The following is a 24,265-nucleotide window of genomic DNA, read 5'->3' on the forward strand; positions in this document are numbered from 1 at the left end:
GGAAATGTTCTGTATTTAGCTAAGGACAATACATTCAGTTGTATATTAGAGGCTGAAATAATTTACCTTGTTTAGTCTTCTCACAGACATTCTTGGCCTAAGGGCCCTCTAGTGGTCCCTTTGGGGCCAGCTTTACAACTTTTCCGACCCTGGTTGAGGAGAAAGAAGTTCCTGAAATCACACTGTCGCGACTCATTGTTCCAGTGTGGTAAACATATAATCTACTCTTCACATCAAAAGCAGGAAAAAATTTTCCCTTCATCATTTATTTCAGAAAGTCAGCCTTTTAGGTCAAAGAGGTCTCTACTCTCGCAGCATCTTGTCATTGGACTGACATAAATTACAATAATGTAGCTTTTAATAAGCAACTGTAATTTTTTCACCCATAATTCGTAAGAATCGTCATCAAGGCAAGCGCACGGGATGTTTGTGTCTTATTCAGCTGCTGTTTCCTGTATGTCTATATGTGCAGCAAATTGAAGCCACATTTAAAGTAGAGGGAAATATTTCTTAAAGCAAAGCAAGCCTGTGTTTCTTTAATTATTAATTCTCCTATGTAAGCAATAAGAGCTATATCCAGCAAATATGTATTATTCTCTTTTGTAGATGTTAGATGAGCGCCACAGATTACAGTGACATCCCGCTGGGATCGGTTTTGTGAAATTTAATATGATATTCGTTTATGAAGCATACACTCTAAGGACCACCTTGACATTATGGACTACTCTTAGCAGTATTAAGTGACCCCTACCAACGGTTCTCAGCATCGTGTAGTGTGATTTATCCCCTTTCTAGAGGAGGGGAGCGTGCGCATGCGCTCGAGTGCTCTCAAACCACATGCGTTAGGAGCATAGCTGCGTGAAGTTTGCAGAAATGCGAAGGTTTGGCGCGGAAGTGAAGCAGATTGATCCTCCATATTAAATCTAAAGGTTTGACACAAATGAAGTTATTAGAAAACTAAATATGGATCGAATCTATTGGAGATTAATGCAATTATTAAAAGAGTATATATAAAAATCCTATATGGGGGGAGCTCACTGAACAATATAAAGCTTTGTTAAAATTAACCTCATGTGGGGTCAAAAGGCAGCTATGTGTCTTTTACTCCTTGTTTTATCTACTCATCTACATCCTAACACTATATCGCAGATCTGTTTTGTTCGCGCTGCCTCACTGACAAGTTTATTTTGAAAGTCTGCCCGGATGTTGGACAATTCCAGACTGTCTAACTTGACCTCTGTCTCAATCGCGACGTTTAGCCAGCAGCGGCCGCTGAGCATCGGAGGCTGATCCTCCTCTGTGTCAGGGAGGCGTGCTGCGTGTGTTGTCACAGATTCACGAAACGCTGCTCGTGTTTTATTTCCTGCCCAACTCTCAGCGGGATAAAAAGCTCTCGGGCTCAGACCCAACATGGGTTAGAAAGAAAGCCACCTATGGATTATCCACTTTGCGCACTTCAGCGAGGATGATGGGGGGGAGAGAATGGACTTGTTTTCGCAGAGACATCCTGACAAAGACGGGAACTGAGAGGGGCTAGAAACCGGGACTCGCTGCTTCTCTGTGTCTCGCTTTGCATCTTTTTAATTTTCTTTATTTTTTCTTATTTCCCAGTTTGCTTAGTTTTGTTTTTGTTAGTATTTCCCCGCGCGCGTGCGAGGCAGAAATGTTTGCAGAATTGCTGTGCGGCGCCGTGGCTCTGGTCCTGTATGTCAACACTCTGGGCGCCGATTTCTGCTACGATGACAGGTACTTGAGTGAATGAATGACATCCAAACGCACGGTGCTGTATCCACTAGCGGGAAACCTCATCAGTTCTGTAGCGAAACGATGATTTACAACTTGGAGGAAGGGGGCATTTCATTGCGTCAGCATCAAAACAGAGCGTTGTGTCTGTCACTACAAACAGTCCGCCCGAAGGCAGGTATCAGGTATCAGTAGTTTGTGCTCCGAGGAGAAGCTGAGTGATGGAAATGTCCCACTGCTTTGAAAGTCACTGTCAGAGTCCACAGTCCAGACACGTGTGCTTGTTTGTGACATGTGTGGCAGCTGCCTTGAAAGATAATTCCTTTGGGCTAATATTTCAACATTCCCGTGTTACAGCTGAGCTTTCTTGGATCACAGCTTGTTGTTTTTCCGTAAGTTGAAAAGTGTAGTCAGACGTAAATAGGCAGCGCGCCCGTACGCCTCAGAAATAAGTTCTTCAAAGTCTGGACTTGCTCAAAGTCTTGAGATGTGCTGAGGAATTAATTGATCCCAACAGGAAAAAAATGTGCCTCATATCTCTGCAGCAGTTCCACACATGCACCAGTGTGCAAAGCGTTTTCTTATTCATTTACTCAAAGTTGTAACCCATTTCATTGGTTTGTGGGCTCAGTCGCTGTTATGCAGGGAAATGCATTACTCATAGCTGGCCTTTTGATATTTGATGGCTGAATGGTTGTCAGTGCCTCCGGCTCCCTACTCTCCATCCATTGCCTTGATGTAGGTCAGCTGCATGCACATTTTATGCTCCTATCACTGTATCAAAATCCTATCAATATTAATACAGCCAGTATTCATAGTTGTTAGTCTGGGATGCTTTTTCTCTGAACAGTATATTGTGCAGTGCTGTGCATTTATTATAGGTGTTTTAAAGAGTAGAGCGCACACAGAGAATACAGCTTAGTGTACAAACACTGAACATCAACTAGTGGTGTATTTCCTGCACATCTCTGCTCACTGCTCTGTATATAGAACATTTCCTGCTGAGCACATTCCCCCTGGTCTTTTTCTTTCTTTCTTTTTTTGCTGAAAGTATGACACTTTTTCTTTTACAGTTGTGTGTTGCTGTGCGTTTTGCACTTTGTGCTTAGGTCGGGTGATTCACACACTTACATGATAGGAAGGTGGAGAGGTGAGAGCCCCTCCAAGTTTGAATGTGACACAGAAAGCCAAACCTTGATAATTCTATGAGAAGATGTTAACATAATTGTTAAATAATTATTTATTACCGCAGGAGTTTGGCTCCAGGTTTTTGCAGGGTTTTTTTTGGTGAAACAGATGAGTGACAGAATTCGCCCATCCCAGCCGGGGTTTTGCTCTGACGTGCAGTATTCTGTCTCTGACATCTTGTTCCATTGCAGGCTATCTGTCACATCCAGCGTTATCTGTTTTTAACACGTGTTCCAGGCTTGCAATTAGCAGCCGTCTCCTGTCCCCCCTGGGCTCCACCGAGAGCGAGGGAGGGAGGAGAGAGGAAGGGTGTGTGCAGCGGTGCTGTATCATTTTAAGTACAACAGTCCTGGGCATACAAACTGATCTGACTTGCTAATGCTGGGTTAGGTTTGAAAAAAGATGATGTCTTTATGCTGTCATTATGGAAAATACTAAATTTGTAATGGCAATAAATCAGACTTCGAGCTTGCCATTACTAAACACCCTGCAGCCTTTAGAGTGGATTTATTTAAACTGTGACACTAATTTATGCATCATTCACATATTGTTTTTCATAAACTAAAAGGACACCAGAGTTACAGAATATAACGACGGCACGCCCCAAAATAAAGATTTATAGCTTCGATTCAACTTTTTATGGTAAACAGCTGAGGAGAAAAAAATAAATATAGCTGTTTTTCAGAAGGCGACATTGATTCCTGTCTGTGAAAAGATCGATTGTGTTTCTCCTTTGCTCCTGGCTGTGAAACCAGTGCCCAGACTTAAATCAGTTTGTGATTTAAAATCAGAATTCAAGATTGCAGTGTGCATAAAATGCCTGGGGGGCACAAAGATGCCACAGAAGAGACACCCGAGGATTCATAGTCGCTTTGTAGCAGTGCAATACTTTTTTTTTTTTCAAATTCATTCTTCTCGTGGTAACAGGAGTGCCTCGGTCACATGCGTCTTATCATATGTGTGTTCAGTGGTTACACATTAATTTAAGCAAACTTTATGCCTGGTAACCAAGGCCGTAACCAAGGAAGTTCACATTTAAAAGGAGAGGGGAAAAAATTTTGTTTACACATGTTAAATTATTTTTCTCCAGAGTCTAAATAAATAATTCCATGCAAGTCAGTTTTCTGACCCTGCAGCCGGTAATGGCCCCTCATTTGATACGAATGACAGCGTGGAAGAGCGACCTGCTCTCCACGGCCAAATTCCCAGGAGGGGCGGCTTTTCTTTTCCCTCCCTGGGACACAGTCATCATTAGCACATACACAGCTTTGACACCTGCACTGGAAAATGGGAATCATACGTCATGTAGTTCATATCAGCACTGCTGTAATCTACGGTTGGGGCTGAGTGAAGGAATGGGAGAGCTCAGATAAATGTCAGACGAGAAATACTGGTGCAATATTCTGCGGCTCCCTGTAAGCCGTGTGCACCAGGTACCACCGTGATAATGAAAAGACCTCCGTGGTTTGGTTGCAGGATTCTTTTGTTCGGTTATAAAAACCTGTTGAGTGCAGGTTAATCAAGGTGACGATGTTTTTAATGAAGCTTAAAAAGCTGCCAAATTCTCCATTTAATAGCTGTAAACACTGGACTGTTTTAAGGTATATTTCACCGCCCCCCCCAAACACACACACCCTGGCTTTATGGATTATTGTTCACTGTCAGGAGTTTGATGGATGTGATGAACTGCACCCACCTCATTTTTCCACCCTCGTGTTATGGTGTACAATTTGACTGTGTGAGGATGTGTGAAGGTTGTGGGTCACGCTGAAGGACGCAGCCTCCCTGGGCATGGCCAGTGATTTATAATGGTCAGACAGTTGGTAAAGGCGAGTCATCGTACAGCTCCATGCTCTGAAAGTTTTATTAGAGAAGTTGGGATTGAGGGCAGAACCAAAACCTGCTTTGCTGAGGCAGTTTATGTGAGGTTTGGGTGGTGACTCATGTTGACACCACCCAAATGTTATAGTAAATATGGTTAAGGAAAAAGAAACTATTAAATATTTGTTTTTAGTTCAAATGTATTCACGTTTTCTTCAGAGACGTGTGGAAAACCTGTATCTGGCCTCTGAGGTGGAGACCAGAGTACTTTGACCTACCTGCCCCAGTATAGGCTTGTCCATACCCATAGCGGTCTCTTCTTTGGCACAGTGTCACTGCAGTGATCTTGAACCCTATTCTCATAGCCTATACTGTAGGATTGCTGCTTAGCATTGCGGTTATCTTGAGGGCCCAAGGGCGGCAACCCAGCAGCCTGAATATCTTTACTTTTTTTCCCAGTCAGGGTTTCTTAGCCTGCGCCCTGTAATTATCGTCCTGCCTGCAGAGAGGGACTCACGACATGGTTTCGTAGATGTAGCTTCGCTGCTGTTTCTCTCTGCATCTTTTTTTCCCCTCTGTCTGTCTTCCTTTCAGCTACCCCCCCAAAACCTTTAGGCCCCCGGCTTCTATCATCCAGTGTCTCCAGATGGTCCCGTTCGGTAAGGAGTTTAGGGTTTTTCTCCCTTCACCAGTTTCAAGGGAGCATTTGAAGTGGATTCAAATGGAGCTTGTTTGTTGCTTGTAGTTGCCAGGATGGAGACAGAGTTCATGCTGACACAGTTGGTGAAGATAGCTTCATGACAAAATAATATAATGTATTCAAAACTCATGTATTTAGTTTTTCAAAGGAGCTACAATCACTGTTTAGAATAGATCGAATTTGTGTGATGCAACCAAAATGACAAAGTTGCACACACTGTAAAAAAGAAAATGTTGAGAAAACTTAAAATTTCAAGGCAACATGATGCAAGAGATTTTTGAGTTTTCTCAACTTTTGCCAACTGTTGTTGACTCAACTAAGATTTACAAGTTCTGCCAACTTGGATCTTCTTGTTCACCTAATTAGGATAATCCTGGAAGTCTAACGAAGAAATTCTGGTTTCAATGCCATGTATTTCTGCCTTCACCAAACACAGATATTCTAGTTGAGTAATCATACAATTCTTACTCCAGTGAGTTGAAAATTTACCTATATAAACAAAGGAAAATGTATGTTGTTATTATACTTGAAAAAACACTTAATAAATAGATATAGAATAAAACAAAGCACAATTCAATGTTATCTAAAAGCTTATTTATTTTGTTCAACAGTCTTTTCAGTACATTTCAGAATGTCATGGGTAGTAGGGTGAATTTCTGTTAAAAAAAAACAAAAAGAAAGAAAGAAAAGAAATAACAAACAAACAAAAACGTGTTGCCAGTTTCTTTTGGGTGCTTTGAGCACCCCAGCAGAGACCTTAAAATTCCAGAGTCCAGAACCAAAAAAGAAAAGTGTCCAGCAACTTAATAATTCATGCACACACACCCTGACCGTCTTGTAAAAGCTGAACATTACTATTGCACATTAAATAGGGTAGTGCTACAAACGATTGCCTATGCACCCAGACATTGACATTTTACACAGGCTTACTATGATGAACTATGGAAGTTAAAAGTTCTTAGAAATGTTACCATCAATGAAGAGGAAACTAACACTATAACAAATCTTTTAAAATACTACAAGACAAATTTTCACCATATATTCTCAACAATACAGATTCATCTGACTAAAATTTACATTTCGAATAATGATTTATCCACTTCACCTTCATATTGTCCGACCAGGCCAAAATAAGATGGCCTGAATTGCTTCAAAGGTAAAACTCATCTGCTTTGGATAATCAATGTTGAGGGCATACAGAAGGCCAAAGAGGTGTGCCAGGGCAGTAGAGAGATCTGGAATGTTATGTAGCACAATGTCCCCTTCCAACACAACTGCATGTTCTCGCACAGACGTATCAGCATCGTCATCTTGTAGGATGGTGAGGATGGCAACTGATGCACCGTTCAACACTGGTTCCAAAATGTCAGTGTCCTGAAGAAAAGTAAAATATGAATTATTGAAAGCTAAGAAAAACTAAAGACAAAACAAATTTCTAAAGATTTTAACTTTAACCTCTATACCATGCTGGTCGTTTGACCCATGGAGGTTTTAAGAAGAAAAAGCTTATTTTCTTTTAATTAATGCCACCTTGTGAGTTTTGTACAAAAATATTTTCTGCTATGGAACAACCACTAACAATGCCCAGCTGCTGCTCAGCAGAAAAAAAGGAGTGAGAGTTATGACAACTGCAATCCCCACTATAAAATTATCTGGACTGCACTGAGAAAGTGTACATTTCCATTTTGGATAAACTCATCCTTTAAAAACATCTCATAGCAATTAGTTTTACTTGCATTACTTTTTTGTACTTACTAAGCACTTCAGGAAAACCTCTGTTGCATCTTCTCTTGAGGAAAATGGGCAGGCCTCTCAGTGCCCGTTGGACACAGTGTTGGATGTCTAAAGAGTGTTCAGTGGAAAACAAGAATTTCAATTAGTGAAGTAACATGGTGTACTATACACAATGCAAAATCAGAACTCTCATAGTAATGAAAGTAAAGCACAGGTCAGACCCAGCAACACGCAAAACGTACAACCCCCCCCCCCCCCCCGCCCCAAAAAAACAACAACACCACCATGTTAACAATTTTACTTTCGTTTTACAAATTAAATAAAATACTGCCAAATAAGAACAAAGCAATGACTCATGACATTCATTTTTACTGACATGTTCACTGATGTGTTTTATTTGAAGCCAACATCTTTTTCAGTTTCTGTTAAGAGAAAAGTATACTCTCTTCTGAAAATGTCAGATAAAGGAGCACTTCACTCACCTGTTCATCAAGTTTATCCAGGAGGTCTTCCATCTCCTCACCAAGAACTCCCTTCTTAGACCAGTACAGTTTCAGCAGGCCAGGCACAACTTTGTCAAGGGATGCATTGAAGGTCCCCAGGAGGTCTTTGCTTGTGATCCGATGAAATTTTCAGATATCTAAACAATACATTCACCAAAATATTGTCATTTATTCAACACAGAAAATTCCTGGGTAGCTGTCTTGGACAGTCTGCACCATGTTATATGCCTGACTGTGTCATCAACAGCAAAACCTACCTACTTCAAAAATCTCTCATGAATACGTCTTTTGCACAGGAATAGAAACACCTCCCACAAAACCCAGTATCAATATGAAAATACATATTATGTTCTAAGTTGCACCAAAATCTGTGACCAATCAGATTCTGTGACCTGCCTTAGTATTCTTTCCCTAACAATCTCAGACTATAGAAGTCCTATTTCTAGCACAAAAAGAAAAAAAATACATGCTAAGTCAAAATTATGAGATTGCCTTTCTGTTTCACAATTTTGATTTAGCATGGGGACTCTTGTACTGGCAGAAATGTTCAGGGTAAGGATTTCAATATAACACTGGCAAGGGCCTTGACTGGAGTGGTAACACAAGATAATAAAGTTGGCCAATGCATTACCCCAGCAAATACCGTACTGCTTCAATATAAGTATAAATCATGCCCAATTTGAATAATAATTAAATTATAAATAAATTAGGACAGTCTTACCTCCTCAGAGTTAAACAGCGCAGGTCATCTCTCCTGGACCTCAGATACCATAGGCTGACACTCCACGACCTCTCTCCGCCTGAGAGAAAATGTTTGCAATAATGAAACATTTCAATATAATGTAGAAAAAAAAAAAACGAGAAAAAAAAGTTACGGATCGGACTCCCCGATCCTTACTGCGCATGTGCAAAGTCGGACCGTACAGATCGCGTCTACCCGTGGAATTGTACATAAAATCAATACTCCACCAACAAAAAGGCTCTCAAAACAATACAATACTTTCCACGGCTTTGAAGGATGGGTCAGGTGTATCCTTCGTGGCCCACCCTATGCCAGAATTCATAGCGCGGCCCAGCCGATTCTAGTTTCAAACAATGGCGGCAGCCACTTAGTTTTAATATTACTCTTATTACTCTTTCTGGGTCACAAAGTAAACTTTTAAGGTATTTTCAGGCGAGAATGTAGCTGTGTAAATTTCAAATATCTGCTCAGTTTATTAAGACAACACATTTTTGCAAAAATGCTTCTACGTTTTCGGAGACGTCTGTTACCACCAGCTTCGATAGCTAGCTGGGGATTCAAGGCTCGCTAGAGCAGCGAACTCCTGGCATATCATTTTCAACCCCCTGCGCGGTCCTTCGCTAGCTTAAACATGATATATAAGTCCCTTAGATGACTCAAATATGTTATTGTTTGGCTTTTTTTCAGTGCTTTACTCGTTCCACCCTCCTGGGTCCTCAGGAGGATGCACCCTAGCGCTTGTAGAAAATCCTAATAACAGATGTCGTTAGCTTACCTGCTAGGGCAAATGGCCGGCAGCTCCCGCACCAGTCCAAAAAATGGTCAAATAATACACTCCAACTTCAGACCAGGTAAAATCCGTAATGGTCGAAAAATTGTAATTTTCATCCAATTTTGGCCACGTTTGTTCAAAGTTTCTTAGCAGGTTTTCAGTTCAGAACACATCGACAAACCACTATCACACAGTCTGCTCAGACTCGTTTGGTCTAGTTCAAACTTATTCAGACCACGACGTGTGCCAGTCACCTACGGGGTTTCCCACCGGTTCCCAACTCGACTCAAAAAATCTTCTCAAAAGTTGATAGTCTTTGTTATGCTCGCTAGAAAATCTTAGTTAGGACAACAATGGAAGAAATTTGTTGGGCAGACAAGCTATTTTAGGTTGTAAATGGAAAGTTTTATTTCTAAGTCAGTTTAATTTGAAAACTTTACTCAAATCAACAATTACTAGTTATCGTTTTTACAGTGCATAATTATCACTTAACTCTGTGATGCGCAGAGCTTTCCAGCATTTTTCAGCTCATTGTTTATGTTACGGCCTTCAGATTAGCTACTTTGATTCATTCTCACCGCTTTTATATGGTTTTCCATCACAACAGATTGATATTCCTCAATTGCTTTTCCCAGCACCAAGCAGCAGACTGAAAACATTAGCACAGGGTCGTGGAATAGGTTTGCTAGGTGGAAAGTGAGGCAGAATTAATATTGGAGTCAGGTTTCCTTAATTCCCGAACAATTCAGTTGAAGACAATTAAAGCTCTTCTGTGTAAATGTGAAGAATTCCTCAATCTGTTTGTTTTAGGTTGCAGTGCTGTTCTGTTAAATTCAGTTTGAAAGACTTTACATATTGTGATATCCTTTGACGGGGCAGAGTTCTCCACTCAGCCAGGGCTTTTCTAACATGTGGTAAATGATCCCGAAGTTCTTTGGACATTAACATATGTAATGATTCTTATCTTCAAAGTTATTGCAAATATTATTTATATTGAATATATATTAAATATATTTATATAAATGACCTGTTGTTTTCATGACAGGAAATGTTAAAACAAGACTTATTGCAAATTTAAATCAAGTTAAAAATGCAAAGAGCTCATTTTAAAAAGCACAGATGAAAGAGCTGTAATGGTTTTCTTCAGTGTGACTCTGTTGTCAACGGTAAGAACCTTGGGCCCTGCATTTCCTTCCTTCGACTGCCAGACTGTATAATCTGCTGGCAGGATAGGAAAGAGACATGTGGGAGGTATCCTACTCACTCCTGGTGGTTCCACACTTTCTCTAATAAATATTCTAACAGGAATGTTTCTGATGATCATTTACAGATTTTTAGCTCCAGCGTGAGTCTGTTGACATTCCACGTGTGAGCGCTGCCAATGTGCGGTGAATGTGACAACTTTTTGAAATCTTCATTACAACATCTCTCAGATTTCCCTTAAAATGTACCAGAAAGAGGAAAGGAAGAAAGACGATTCTTCTTTTAAAATATGACTCCTTTACACCAGCCCAGAAAGATCAGCTCAGTTTCAACCACAGATAGATTGGATCTCAATTTTCCTAAGCTCTCGTTTTCGACAGATAGCCAGTGAGGGTAGAAATTGTTATTTTCTCGCTCACCACAATTGCAAGATAAGCTAGCCTGGCAGAAATTCATTTGTTTCTAAAAATACCATTAATGAGGGGTTCTGATATGTTTGTGAGTTTCTTTTCTTACCAACAAAACCCCACAGAATTGCTCGAAGCATGCGTCTTCGATGGAGTGAGTTCATATTTAGGTTAATAGGAAACAGCTGAGTAGATACGATGCTACTCTCACTCCTTCACACTGTCATCGGGCCCAGAAATGGCCGCGCTGCATCTTTGTTACTGCACCGAAACTCCTGAAGTTCATTTAAAAAATGTTGGCTCTTATGCTGCATTCACTGTGGTGAGGACAGAAAGGGGAAAATAAGACAGAAAGACCCGCATATCTGTAAAACATGCAATAGAGACTAAACTTGAGAAAGCGTTTTATTGGTGGACGTCCTAACATGTAAAAATGCGCACAAAGAATATTCTGGTTGTTGTTGAACCAGTAAAAAACATTCAGCAAACGGTCGTGTGGTTGTGGCACGGCAGGATCTGCTGATGCACTGAATGCTTCAGCCACAACTTCCTGTACGGCGTTTGCAGTCCAAGGAACTTTTGGATTTTTTGGAAACTTTTTTTTCCCACAATGCTTTGTGTGACTTCTTGTGAACCACTAACTGTTATTTAAATGCAAAGCAGATTTCAACAAGACAGATTAAGAATCAATTTGAATTTAATGCTGTGAAATTTTGCTTTCGTATTCATGGTCTTTAGAGGATAAATTCTGATGATTTTGCCAATCCTGAGTTTTCATGTCATGCCATTTTTAGGATATTTTAGGTACATTTTCATATGAATAATATTTCCATGACACAGCGGTCTGGTGGTTTAATCCTGTTGCTTTACAGCCAGGGTTCAAATCCACCGGCCGGCTGGGGTCTTTCTGTGCAGACTTGGCGTATTCTCCCTGTACCTGCACGGGCGCTCTCCGGGTACTCTGGCTTCCTCCCGCAGTCCAAAGATGCGCATATTAGGTTAATTGTTTATCCTAAATTGGTCACGGGTGTGAATGAGAGCGTGAAAGGTGTTCTGTCTCTCGCTGATAGACTGGTGACCTGTGCAGGGTGTACCCTGCCAGCTGGGATAGGCTCCAGCCCAGCATTTAGTTCACAGCATTGTTGTGCTGTGAGTACAGCCTCAGAAACCAATGACAACAAAGTGTCCTTGAATTTCTCTTACAACTATTAAAATATCCTGTATTCATTACAGAACATTAAGGCATTCAATGTGCTACAACCTAAATATTCTAAACATTGTTACTAAATCTGATTAGGTTGTGCACAGCAACAGGCTGTAACGCTAAGCCAGGTTTTTAAACCTAATATGTAATCCTGACTGACATCTTACACAGGGAGCATGCTCCTCCCTCGCTTCTGGACACGCATAACCTCCAGGTCCAGATGGTGTCTAGACATTGGAGAAACACGATACATACATGAGTCTTAAATACCTCTAATAGTTGATATGCTCCTGCTCAAATGGCACTCTGTGATATCTGCATGCTAAAATGCAGGGAATGCATTGTTTTATTATAAGATTGAAGCTGATAATGAATACATAGCATGCCCACGAGTTCTTGAAAGCCACCTCTGTCCTCTCACCAGGCCAGATCAAGCTACTTTAAAATAATCAGGCTCTGAAGCAGGGTAATCACCCAACTGCCATGCAGTGGGATGAAACATGGTCCATATGTAGCTGTCAGGTGTGCTGCCTGGTGGTGGATTGAGGCATTAGAGATCAGTCTTTACAATCCTACACAAGATGTTGACCTTAGTCCACTTTGAGTATTCTCATTGCCTTGGCTCGCTGTTTAATTAAAGTTGACAGATTGTCTTGGTTAATAGATCTTGCAGGCACAGTGTACTGCAGACAGAACCACACACACACACACACAATAATTGCCTTAAACAATGTGTAGTACCAACCTGAATCCCACCCACGGTCAGTTTTGTGTGGCAGACATTCACGACCACAGTTCAATGATGTGAGAAAAGCGTTGACGCTGCCAAGAATCAGCGCATCGATTGATAAAGGGCAGCTATAGGTTTTGCTGCCATCATTATAAATATGTCTCAGATGATTAAACTCTGGTGGGCTAAGTTGGTAATGGGTCTAGACAAGGGATTGGATTTCCAGGGCTAATGCTGGCTGATGGCTCTTAAGCCACGGCCACTCTCAGGCTCTTGGCCCTCTTCATATTAATGGGATTAACAGCACTATGGATGAGGGCGTGTAAGCAGAGAACCCCAAGCTATTAGAAACAAAAACCTCCCTGTCCCCCATATCCAACAGGGATGCTATAGTTTGGCCTTTTCAGCAATGAAGAGGAAAAGGCTTCTTTTCACTTTGCCTCACCATCTCTGTGGCAAGAAGCACTGGCTCATTTCGATAAGGTTATGACACAAGTTGGCCGGTTCGGAGCCAGTGCCTTTGTTCATTGTTAAAACAAAGCTTTGTGTGCTCCCTCTGTTCTCCCTGGACCCAGTGAAGGCGACCATTTGTCGCCAAATAGAGGGGAATTAATCCCCGTTTGTGTTGTCCTGTTGTTTATGAAGGACAAAGAATCAAGACCCCAGAGGTCACTGTTTGAACAGAGCAGAAAACTGCTGCAGCATTGTGCACCAAACCTGTCAGAACCAATTGGGCAATCCCATTACGGCTGTACGCGCTCTGTTACATGCTCTCAAAGTTCTGGCTGTTCTCAAGTGGTAAGAAGACAGAGGAATGAGGTCAGAGGATTCACGGTTGGTGATCCCAAAGAAGCCCGACTGTTATGAATATGCCAGCTAAATTATCCAGTGTCTTGGTTGTACTGCTAGAAAATCACGTCCGTCAGTGCACTCGTGACTTCCAAACTGAAAACGAATAACCTGCTTAAACAAAGCTGCCAGATACAAAAGTAGTTCCATTTCTTTATTTATTTGTTTAAATTGATCATCATAGCAGTTACACTGTTTTTCATTTTCGAACCATATTTTAATAATGAACAAAGTTCAGTGTAAAGTATAATTAAAGTTCATTGTCTCAGGGTGTTTTCACACCCATAGTTCTTTTACTCTGGTCCGAGTCAGTTGATGAGTTAGTAAACTTGTAGCTTTTCTCCGTGGTTTGGTTTGTTTTCACACAGAGAAAAATCCAAGTGAACTCCACTAAAACTACAGTACGTGAGAATGTTTAGAAAGCGCAGAATTTATGTTCATTTGTGGCTAGCTGCTAGCCTGTACAGAACTTAATACATCTATAGTACTTGTAATGTACACCTGGTAGTCGGTTCAGATCGGGGTCGGATCACGTTCAAACGAAGCGCACCAGAGTTCGTCCGGAGCCGTACCATCACGCCTCCTCCAAAGGGTCTTGGTGCAGTTGTTTTGGTCCACACCCGAGTGCTGTGCTCACACCTGCACAAACGCACCGCACCAAGGGGGAAAACGAACCCAAGTTCAATTTAAATGGACTAAACACTCATAATGTAGATGCCATTATTGCTAAAAAAGCGACATGGTATTAAGCGTTGTTTTCAATAAATTGCATGGTCAAAAAAGTGTTTTGTCTCACTCCCATTCCTTCTTGTTGTGTGTTGAAGCTCTACTTTGAACCTTGTTAAGCTCCAACCGTGCATATATAAAACTTTTTTTTGTTGCCATTTTTCAAGTGGTCTTAACCTTTTGATCGGGACTGTATTTATGTTCCGGTGTTTGTGACGTAACCTTTGCTGCATTTAGATGGTGTGTTCCTGCAATGCTCTGTTACTATGAGTGGGATTTTTCAGTTATTTTAACTTTGCAGGGTTGAGGATTTCTTTCTGCTTCTCGTCAGGTTCAGGTTCGTTCCTTTAAGGGAAACAAGTGTTAGAAATCCTCTGACTTCTGTTATTATTGTGGTTTAAGTGGTTTTCACATATGATTACAGTATCTGGTGTTTCCTAAGTGCAGTGAGTGAGTCAGATGCAGTGCAGTAGAGCCTGTGGTCTGGCCAGTCGAGCTACTGTGGGTAACCTGCTGCAGCTGCTGCTCCCCTTGGACCTTTAACACCGGGACATAGCAGAAGCCTTTTGTGGCACATATTCTGCAGTTGTGTGCTGTTTGCCATTGAGCTGAGGTTGTATGGAGGACAGATTATTGCACAGTTCAGATGAGAAAAAGGAAATTGAGAAGGACTGCTTGTTTATGTGTTGTTGCACTCGTTTTCTATATATGTGGATGGAGAAGCTGACAGAGCAAATTGGAGACTGAATTCTTGCGGACCCGGACAGTCCCAGCAGTGCGAGTTGCCTCCTCCCTCTCTCTTCCCTCACTTCCTACCTCTTACCAGACCACAGCAACGGAGGAAGCACATCTTTTCACAAGCTGCCTCTAATTGATACTGTTGAGCCCTGGGAAGCCAGAGTGTGGTTTTAGCGCTCAGAAAAAATGCGTGCAAAGCACAACAGCCTGCAGCATGCCACCCTCTGGGACACCACAGGTTATTTACAACCACACGACCAGTCTGGTCCAGGACCTCATATAGTTTAAGTGAATTAAAAAAAAGGGGGGGGAAGAAAACTCCACCACACTTGGATGTGGCCTTTGCCAAGCCTTTCATCAAACAGCTTCACTGGGAGAGGGCAAGAGTTGAATCCAATCCAGAGCTGTAATCTTAGCCTTGGGGGGCTGCTCACTAAATAGTTGTGTGCGATATCAAAGCTCCATACAAGATAAAGAAGTAGGTTCCTACTTTTGTTTTTTGCTACTGTTTCTTTTGGTACATGTGCTTTCACCAGCAGCTACACCTGCAAAGTATTCAGGTTATTTTCTTTATTTTTTAAAATAAATGATTTTCTGTATTTTGAATACCTCTGTGGGGCCATCAGGGGCATATTTTTTTTAAATTTTTTTTTGTGTTTGGACATGTAAAGGTGGAATTACCAAATCCAATCGAATGTGGTGTGAATTGACTGCTTCTAATGTAGCTTGTCATGGCTCGGTGAGGCAGACGAGTCTGACATCTCTCCAGATGGAGAACAGCTTGTGTTGTATAGTATTTCACGCACGGGGCCAAGTCTGTAGTTCACTGTTTCTCTCTGCTTTACTCTCTCTCTGTCATTGTGAACACAATCAGCCCGGTGACTGATTGATGGGATCGTGATTGTTTACAGGGTTGATTTCAGCGGTTTGTTTTGGCTCACGGTGCTGACCCTTGGCATTTGCGGCTGAGGTGTTTCTCTTCAACTTTGACCTTTTACGTGAGCGACTTTCCCTTTTCAGCCGTTCTGCCGAGTAAGGTCTTCATCTTCACCACGAGGTGGATTCGCACAGTTGGCACAGGTTTATTCCTGGTCAGCAGAGAACATTTAGTTTAGGAAAAGGTGTCCAAGACAGCCTTTTTTCCCCCCTTTCTCCAACCACAGAGAAAGAAAACCACCATATCAAGCTCTCAATAATATGGCAGTAAATGGAAGTCTGATTCTGGATTGTGAAAGTTTGGTGGTAAGTCTACATTTTTTTGCTGTGTGCAGGTCTTTTCCTGATTTAACTATGCAGTGCCTTATAATACTTACCTGATGAAATGTCAAGTGTGCCCCAAACCAAACCTCTAAGTGGCTGCTCCAAAAGAGTCCAGCATTTACAGAAGACTCACTTCTTGCCACCACATGGTAGATACATCAGTGGTTCTTTTAATTAGGAAGCAGTTAAAGAGAAAATCCATCCTCAGCTCTGCTGGCTCGCAAGCTTTGTTTTCATTAGTGTGAGTGACTGCTGGGGTCCCAGATGAAGACCCTAACCACCCGACATATCTGTTCAAACAAACAATCATTCATAAACCTCCAGTCTTTTCTCTTTTTGCCAATTTTTTTTGATCATAACATTAATCTGAACCACTTAGCAAGTGTTTCGGATTAATGTTATGTTTTTCAGAAGCTTACTGCACCGTCTTGGAAAAAGACAAATGATACCACGAGAAGAATGACAATTATAATAAGAAATGTCTTGAGGCAAGTGAATTTCTCTCTGCGAAGAACTGAGAAATCTTATCCTTTTGGCAGATTTCCTTCACTTGTGTAAAGAAAAATGCATTATCAGAACTGAACATGAGCACTTTCACTGTTTCCACCGTTCATTTGATGTAACACCTAAACATTTCCTAATTAATTATACCCGTCGCTCTACTTTAGCTGATAAGATTGGTTACTCTTAAACAATACGAGTAAAGTAGAGCTAAAGTAAACCAGGCAGGTAACCTACCTTCCTGTGCACTCCATTGAGACGTGGCCCCTTTTCTTCGAGGAGAATAGACCTTGATTGGTGCTTCTGTTTTCTAATTGGCTAAACAACACAATCCGAAGTGCTGATTTTCCACAGGAGCTCACATCTTGGCCCACCAGCTCATTGAGAGGTTATTGATTTTTAGTGAAGAGAAAACAGAAAAATCCTCCCACAGTTTCCCTGCGAGTGCCACAGACGGGCGGTGCTCATTACATGAATAAGGATGTCATTTATTTCTTCCTCCAACCGTTGCAAATCGTATTCATTCATTCAGCGAAGTGTAACCCTGTAGTGTAAAAATTAATGACTTATATTTCTGTTGTCTGCAGTGTCACAGTAGCATACGTCTCCATTTAACACGTGTGGTCATTTTCCCTGTTTTTTTTTGTTGTTTTTATGGCTTGATTCAAAGAGACGCACTAACACGAGAATGTAAAATAATCTGTTTCATGTAGCCAACAATTATAGGTCAGATTTATAAAGGGGATTACTGTGTATCTGATACTTTACTGTTGGAGACGTTTGGCAGTAAATCCTGTGGATGAATGATGGATGCCAGTTGTCACCATGAACAGATGAGTTGGCAGGAACACACGCTGGCATGTTTTCCTGCTCAATGAGTTTTTAATTTGCGGTAACGACTTGACATCGGCAAATTATGGGTATTTGGAAATCAGAAAATCAGACCTCTGTGAAGGAGCGAAACAACTGTTTCATATACCTGATAGAAGAGTGCCGATAAGTTGCTTGTTTTACTTACTTGCAGCTTTGCTTTTCTTCTTCTTCATCTTCTTTTTTTAGAGTTGAGCTTATTGAAATATATTATTTAGGCCCAGCTTTCCTTAAACAGGCCAACTTTTTATAAGTACACAAAATACATAAAAGAAGGTATCAGGGTAAGAAAGCATTAGTCAGTACAACTTCCACTTTTTCTACTGAGCCGCAGTTATTAGACACAATTTACAGTTGTCTTCATGGCTAGTTTATAGTATTTATTTGTTTAACACGTATAATTATCCCTGATTCTCAGTTTGGCTATTGTTGCAGATTTGTATTTTTTTCAGTGTAATTGGCTGTTGTTTTCATAGGCACTTTGTGTTTTACACTAAATTACAAACTTGGCTCTCACTCCGTGCAATTACAATTTCCCCTTTGAGAGCCGTGATTAAGCTATGCTTGGGCTCCAGACAAGGCCAGCCTTCTTATTGCAATAATCCAAAAAAAATCTACATTTTTTACGTGGAAATAGAAAATATTTAGAATAGAAATATGACTTAAAAAAATGCACTTCCTGAACAAATTACTCAAATTCCTGTCATCTCATACTCATGCTCAGTGTTGCCAAAGCCTAATAGTTTTAAAATATGCTGTCTGAGTATTGTTGGAAAGGACACATGCTTAGCCCTGCTATGATCACATAATTATCATTATGAATGATCTCATGGCATTTAATAAGAAGACCTCTGGTTTTCTTCCAAAAGTAGCCTGTGCTGTGTAACATAACATCCACGGTATGACTGATAGAGAAAATGACAATTCAAAAAATATAACCTTTTTATTCAAGGATGCGATCAGAACATATTTTTAATCTCAATGTTGTTTTTTAAAGGTAAACACAAGCAAATCTACACCCATTCAGATATATTTAAACATGTCTTGATGCATGCTCAATCATCCAGGTAAGTAAATCCCCAAAAGTTGATTCTGTTCATCTGGACGTCGCGTTTTCAGTCATCCAAGTGACTTCTTCAGTCTCAGCTGACTGCAGGTTTCCCCAGTATTATAAACAGTAAATTTGCATAATGACTGAAATTAGCAGCACACAAGGAACAATGGGCTGGGAGGTCAGTTCCTTCATCATTAATATGCAAATTTTCATGACCATTGATCAGCAACCACTGCAATGTACTGTTTAAGAGACTGGGGAAACCTGCAGTCAGCTGAGACTGAAGAAGTCACTTGGATGAGTGAAAACGCGACGTCCAGATGAACAGAATCATCTTTTGGGGATATTTAAACATGATCAGCAGGCGAGTCGTTGGCTTCTCCTGAAGGGACACTAAAAGGGGGTCAAATCAAATACAAAAGCCAACTAAGAGGAAACATGAATGTAAAACTAAGATGATGCTAAATGTAAAATAACAGTATTTCACAAGAAAAAATACAAGAAAAATGTACTCCATGGTCTACTAGGCAAAGTGTCGTACCATCACTACACAGTTCCAGCTCCTGAGTATGGACTGTCTGAAGCTTGGCTTTCTCTTGTAATAAAACAGACCAGCAGAAAAACAAATTCAATATCAATATTCAATATCTAAACGTTTTACTGTAAGGAGGATTCATCTGCTTGAGCCACAGTGTAAAGCAGATTATTGTTTAATCTTTCAGTCTGTGGTTAATTGACTGCTTTACTTCTCTTACTTTATTAAATCCATGTCCTTTTGTGAGGGATTTCTCATGTTGGTGCATGTGCTGTAGTCTGGATAGTTCTCCTATACAGGAGAAAAGTAAAATAAAAAAAACATCAGGCTTTTCTATATTCATGATTCTTAGAGTTGAAAAAGAAAGCCTTGAAGGTGAGGCGCATTTGATCTCCAGCACAGGTTTCATCACAGCATTGATGAGTGAGATGAAAGGATATCAGAACTGGTCAAACATCGTGTTCTTATTTAAAACATTGATCAAAGCATCGACCTGTTCCGTCCCAGTACGGGATGAAAACCCAGTTCTCCTCTGTGTGTATGCACAGCGTTATGACCACAGCACAGTTACGCTCTCTGACAGCTCTAAACCCTGAAGCAGAGGTCACTCGCATATTCATAAACCTCAGTACAGATGACGTGGATGCCGAGTTCTAAATATTTTCACATGTGCATAGATATTGGGGTTTGTTGAGAATAAACAGCAACACAAATGATTTCAGGTCAGCTGTTTCCTATATAAATAGCTTGTGGCAGATTTTGTATCATACCAACACAAAACTCACTGCAGCATGACAAGACGATGTAAAATCTGGAGCAGCTGAGAGCGTTCACCTTGTCAACGTAATAAAAACCACAATGATGCAAGTTTAGCCGTGTGTGGTGCAACCGCTGTCTGATCTGAATCAATCTCCTGCCATCTTTGTGCAGTAGCCAGCATTAGTTTTACTGGAAAATTCGCCTTAAGTCTCCTCGGGATAAACTGTGTTCTTAATATTCTACAATTTTCTGCTTTTTTCCCTTTTTTATAAAAATGGGGGATACTCTAAAGATATCCTAAACTCTCCTCATTCACTAATGCTTAACAGGTCAGCCACACTTTCTAAGTAGAGAAGATAGTGTTGCATGTTTGGAAAAATATGAAATAACACGCGATGCCTCGTGGTAATTGTTAAGCTGATACAGGTGAATAAGGCGTTCCAGTAATGCAAAAACACTTGCCTCAATCTTTCAGCAAAGATCACTAAATCTCATTTACGTCGTTCATAACTAGATGCACTGCTGTGGAAAAATTTCCTGGCATAGCACCAGCATCAGTTCAGAGAAAACAGTATTTTCTCTGGTACGCCTGCAGTGTTTGAGAGCTCATATTTACTGCGTTGTTTTCAGCAGCATTGGTCTGCATTATAGGCTCAGGCAGTGATGTGTTTATGGGTGTTGGGACTGTGTTTATTTGTTCAGGATTTAGAGTTGTTTATTTGGGACCAGCAGCGTACAGTACGTCTATTCAGGCAATTTAGACATTTATGAGCTGGATATATATAAAAAAAGAGCTTAGTGTTCAGCAGACTTTACCTCGAGAGTTTTGGTATAGCTAAATCTTCTTTTGGTTTTAAGAAACTCGTGAAATTTCCGAGTTTGACTCAGAAGGAAGTAAAAGTATCTGTTTCTGTTTCTAAATTAGAGTTCAGTGATTTCCTTAAAAATTATTTATAGTCCAGGATTCGTTTTAATTCACTAATTTGCTGCTCTAATGGGTATGTTTGCAGATAGACTGTATATTGTGTATTTGGGATTAATTTTTTCAGATCATTAAAAATTTTAACTCTATTTTAACTGAAAGCAGGCTTTGTGCTCCTTGTGGTTATTTGCAGTCAACACATAGTTAATTAATGTATCATTAAACATGCAGGTTACCAAGTTCTGTCTCAACTTTCATATAATTTAATTGATCAAAGAAAAACTATCTTAAAATGCAATGGTTTGGCTGACTAAGTCATTGTGCTGGCTCCCTACATCAAGGATAACTGGTTGCTTATAACCAGCTATCCAGTAAGGCTGGTACTACATGAGGCAGCATCCCTCCTGGCTTTGTGAAATGAAATGCCAACTACAGCCCTGATGCATGGCTGACTGGAAGAAGGGAAAAGGAAAACCCATGACCCAACAGGAAGATCAATACTACATGATAAAGCTGTGGAAATGCTGCTGCAGCTCTTTGTTCTCATTCAGCCTTTGCTATCAACCGGCCATTTTGCCACATTACAGCTGGAATCTAATTACCAAAAAAGAAAAACTTATATCAGTGACACAGGCCATTTGTTTTTACTGGCCATGTGTTTGACCATGTGGTTTTTCCATTCCAAGGCCGAGAATAATTTTTTTTAACTGCCCACCATTGTAAGTGATATCAAGGATATAAAATGCAATGTGGATGCTCAAAATAGCCTTTTAATATCCAGCACCATGACATGGAATCACCACAAATAAAGGGAGACATCACACAGAAATCCCACATTAAAGGTTGCTGAAAGGATTCAAACTCAAGTCCGTCTTTACTATTAGAAATCGTTGAGCTCACGTGTTTGGATCATAGACTTATGTGGAGGAACGTGGTGTCCGTCCACTTTCCACCGTATACCGACATTTGCCTTCAGGCAAGGTCTGAATAATTTGTTGGTGTAACATGAATAAAACAAACAAAGGACACTGAGGCAGCGATGTTGTGGGCATGTTTTTTAGGTTTGGCTTCACCTTCATTTTGTCTTTGATCTGTTTGTGGGTGTAGAGCACAGTCGAGCCAGGCAGTGTGGGATTTGGCAACATCATCTTCCCAGTCAGCATTTCTCAGCCAGGAGAGGGGATAGGTCAATTGCAAGTGCACTTTTCAAGTCATAAAAATCCATATACAAGTTTTTTCTTTGGGGTTTTGAGAGAATTTTTCAGGAATGGCAGCTGAAGGGTTGGAGGGAATAATAGCTCACTTTGCACCTCATAAAGTCCATGAGCACACCTCAAGTGCTGCTGCTGAAGACCTTTTGCTGAAGGTCTCTCAACTGACAGCCTCAATCCTTCGAAGCTTTTAGAGGTGGAGAGGAGTGGTGTGCATCCTATCTGCCTCCACACGACTGATACGTGTGTTTAGTTCTCGTCTTAATGTACTTCACCTTAAAACACACTTGTAATTGTAAGAATGATGAGACACTTCCATAAATTTAGAGAGTCATAGTTTAGCAGTCTTTTCCTTCTGGATGTCCACAGCTGCCAGTTGACTCTAAAAATTGCCAGAAGGGTATTTCTTTGCCACAAATTCAGAAGTCTGGCTTAAACCCTCGGCTACTGAGCTGAACAAAATGTGTGTGCTGTGTGGCATTTTAACCCAGTTTGCATGACTTGAATTTTTAATATCTGCTGAGCTCCAGGAATGTACTCTGTTTCACTGAAATAACAGGGTTGGGAGACTACAGAGTCTCATTGCATTTACTGCACTTGATTTTGTGGTTTGCAGAGCTTCGCTAACACCCATCAACATCTTTAGCACTGAGCTGGAATTGAACTTCACTAAATGAATTATGACCAGGTACACTGGCAAATGACCATTTGTTTGGTCCTTACTCTCACAGATTTGTACAGATTGGTTCTGTGTGAGTCTTTTGTTAAACTGCTCAAACAATTGGCAATACTGATTGATCATCTAAGCTGTAAGAAACACCCGAGACCAGAATTAGCTCTGATTAATGACCTCAATGTCACTTGCTTTGGTTTCATTGTTGCAAAGAACCTATTGACAAAACATGAAAATCATTCCTTAACAAGAAGAGTTTATAGCCACACTAGCAACTCTACGACAGTGCTTGATTTAAAACTAATTGGGTTCTTAAGACACCACCATAATCAACCTCTGCTGAATATATGTTTCATGTTTGCCATTTGCAGTGTATTTATAAATGCGCATATTAAAAAAATGCTGGTAGTTACACAATCAGCACCGGACACATAGATCCATTTATAAATTCACACTTGCATTCATAAAGTTCATCATTGTTAGAATAATTCAGCCCTCACCCCATTGAAAGCAGCTGTAAGCATCCCAGTTACCCAACTGGGAGAGGAATTTTTGGAAGCAAAACTTGGACAGCTTGTTAGCCACTGACTCCTCCCTTGGTGGAAAAGGGGAAAAGTTGAAACTGGCACAAGCTACCACAGAAGTAGCACTGGTGCAAAGGTGGGACAGAGGGTGTGAACTTTTGACCAGGGGTGCTTTGGACAAGAACCAATGTAAAGAAGCTAATATGCTCACGAATAGCAGGTACAATGCTGAATTCAAAAAGGCCAACAGATTAAGAAAGTGAAAACATGTAGGGCAGGCGTGTCCAACGCTGGGCCTCGAGGGCCGGTGTCCTGCAGGTTTTAGATGTGTCCTTGATCCAGCACAGCTGATTTAAATGGCTAAATTACCTCCTCAACATGATGCCTGGTAATGAACTTCAGGTGTGTTGACACAGGGTGAGATCTAAAATCTGCAGGACCCCCGATGTAGGGAGACATGCTCCAAACTTTGTTTTATTTTCTAGTTTTTGTTGCATTTCAGTCTAAAGTGGTTTTGCTAAAGAGGCTCCCGTGAATGTTGGGTTAACATTTCATAGATTTTTTTTTTTTTTTAAGATTTCATGTTTGGACAAAATGTTGTGCAGGTTGATAAAATACCACGCACCATGACAACACCTGTGTGGGTATAACATTATTCTAAAAAGAAAAATGTATTTGTCTGCTCTTGGGTCATAAGTTAAGATATAAAAGGGAGGTGATATAGAGAATGTAGTATGCAGCCAAAAATGTTTGACCTAACCATAATTCTGGATTATATATGACTTACTAGGTAGGAGGCTGAAATGAATCCATCCTCCCATTTTTAATTCACGGACTTGTTTTAGGTCAAAAAAGGCATAAAACCCTGCAGGTTCATATAATTGAATCCTGCTGCT

At 40.7% G+C, this 24,265-nt stretch overlaps 1 protein-coding gene and 1 long non-coding RNA gene across 5 annotated transcripts in view; one reads left to right on the top strand and one right to left on the bottom strand.

The window, feature by feature from the left end:
* Window positions 1–1,251: 1,251 nt before the first annotated feature.
* The window catches only part of tmtc2b (transmembrane O-mannosyltransferase targeting cadherins 2b), an 86,717-nt gene continuing 63,703 nt past the window's right edge, over window positions 1,252–24,265 (top strand). Inside the window, exon 1 of one of the 2 annotated variants that reach the window (XR_002062952.2) lies at window positions 1,252–1,746. Coding sequence is in view for 1 of the 2 variants with exons in the window: in XM_003447120.5 (XP_003447168.1) it covers window positions 1,664–1,746 (83 nt within the window). In the remaining variant the exon portion in view is untranslated. The remainder of the gene's footprint in view (window positions 1,747–24,265) is intronic. The other variant, XM_003447120.5, reaches the window with a different exon arrangement.
* Window positions 6,330–9,493, bottom strand: LOC109202945 (uncharacterized). Of its 3 annotated transcripts, XR_003220923.1 has the most exons (5): window positions 9,207–9,493; window positions 8,411–8,489; window positions 7,669–7,826; window positions 7,208–7,294; window positions 6,330–6,826 (listed from the first exon to the last, which is right to left on the bottom strand). It is a non-coding gene; the product is annotated as an uncharacterized LOC109202945 (long non-coding RNA). The 3 variants fall into 3 exon arrangements; XR_003220922.1 differs by lacking the exon at window positions 9,207–9,493 and having other exon boundaries at window positions 8,411–8,692; XR_003220921.1 differs by lacking the exons at window positions 8,411–8,489; window positions 9,207–9,493 and having other exon boundaries at window positions 7,669–8,256.

The sequence above is a fragment of the Oreochromis niloticus genome, linkage group LG7, assembly GCF_001858045.2.
Source record: "Oreochromis niloticus isolate F11D_XX linkage group LG7, O_niloticus_UMD_NMBU, whole genome shotgun sequence".
NCBI classification, from domain to species: Eukaryota; Metazoa; Chordata; class Actinopteri; order Cichliformes; family Cichlidae; genus Oreochromis; species Oreochromis niloticus.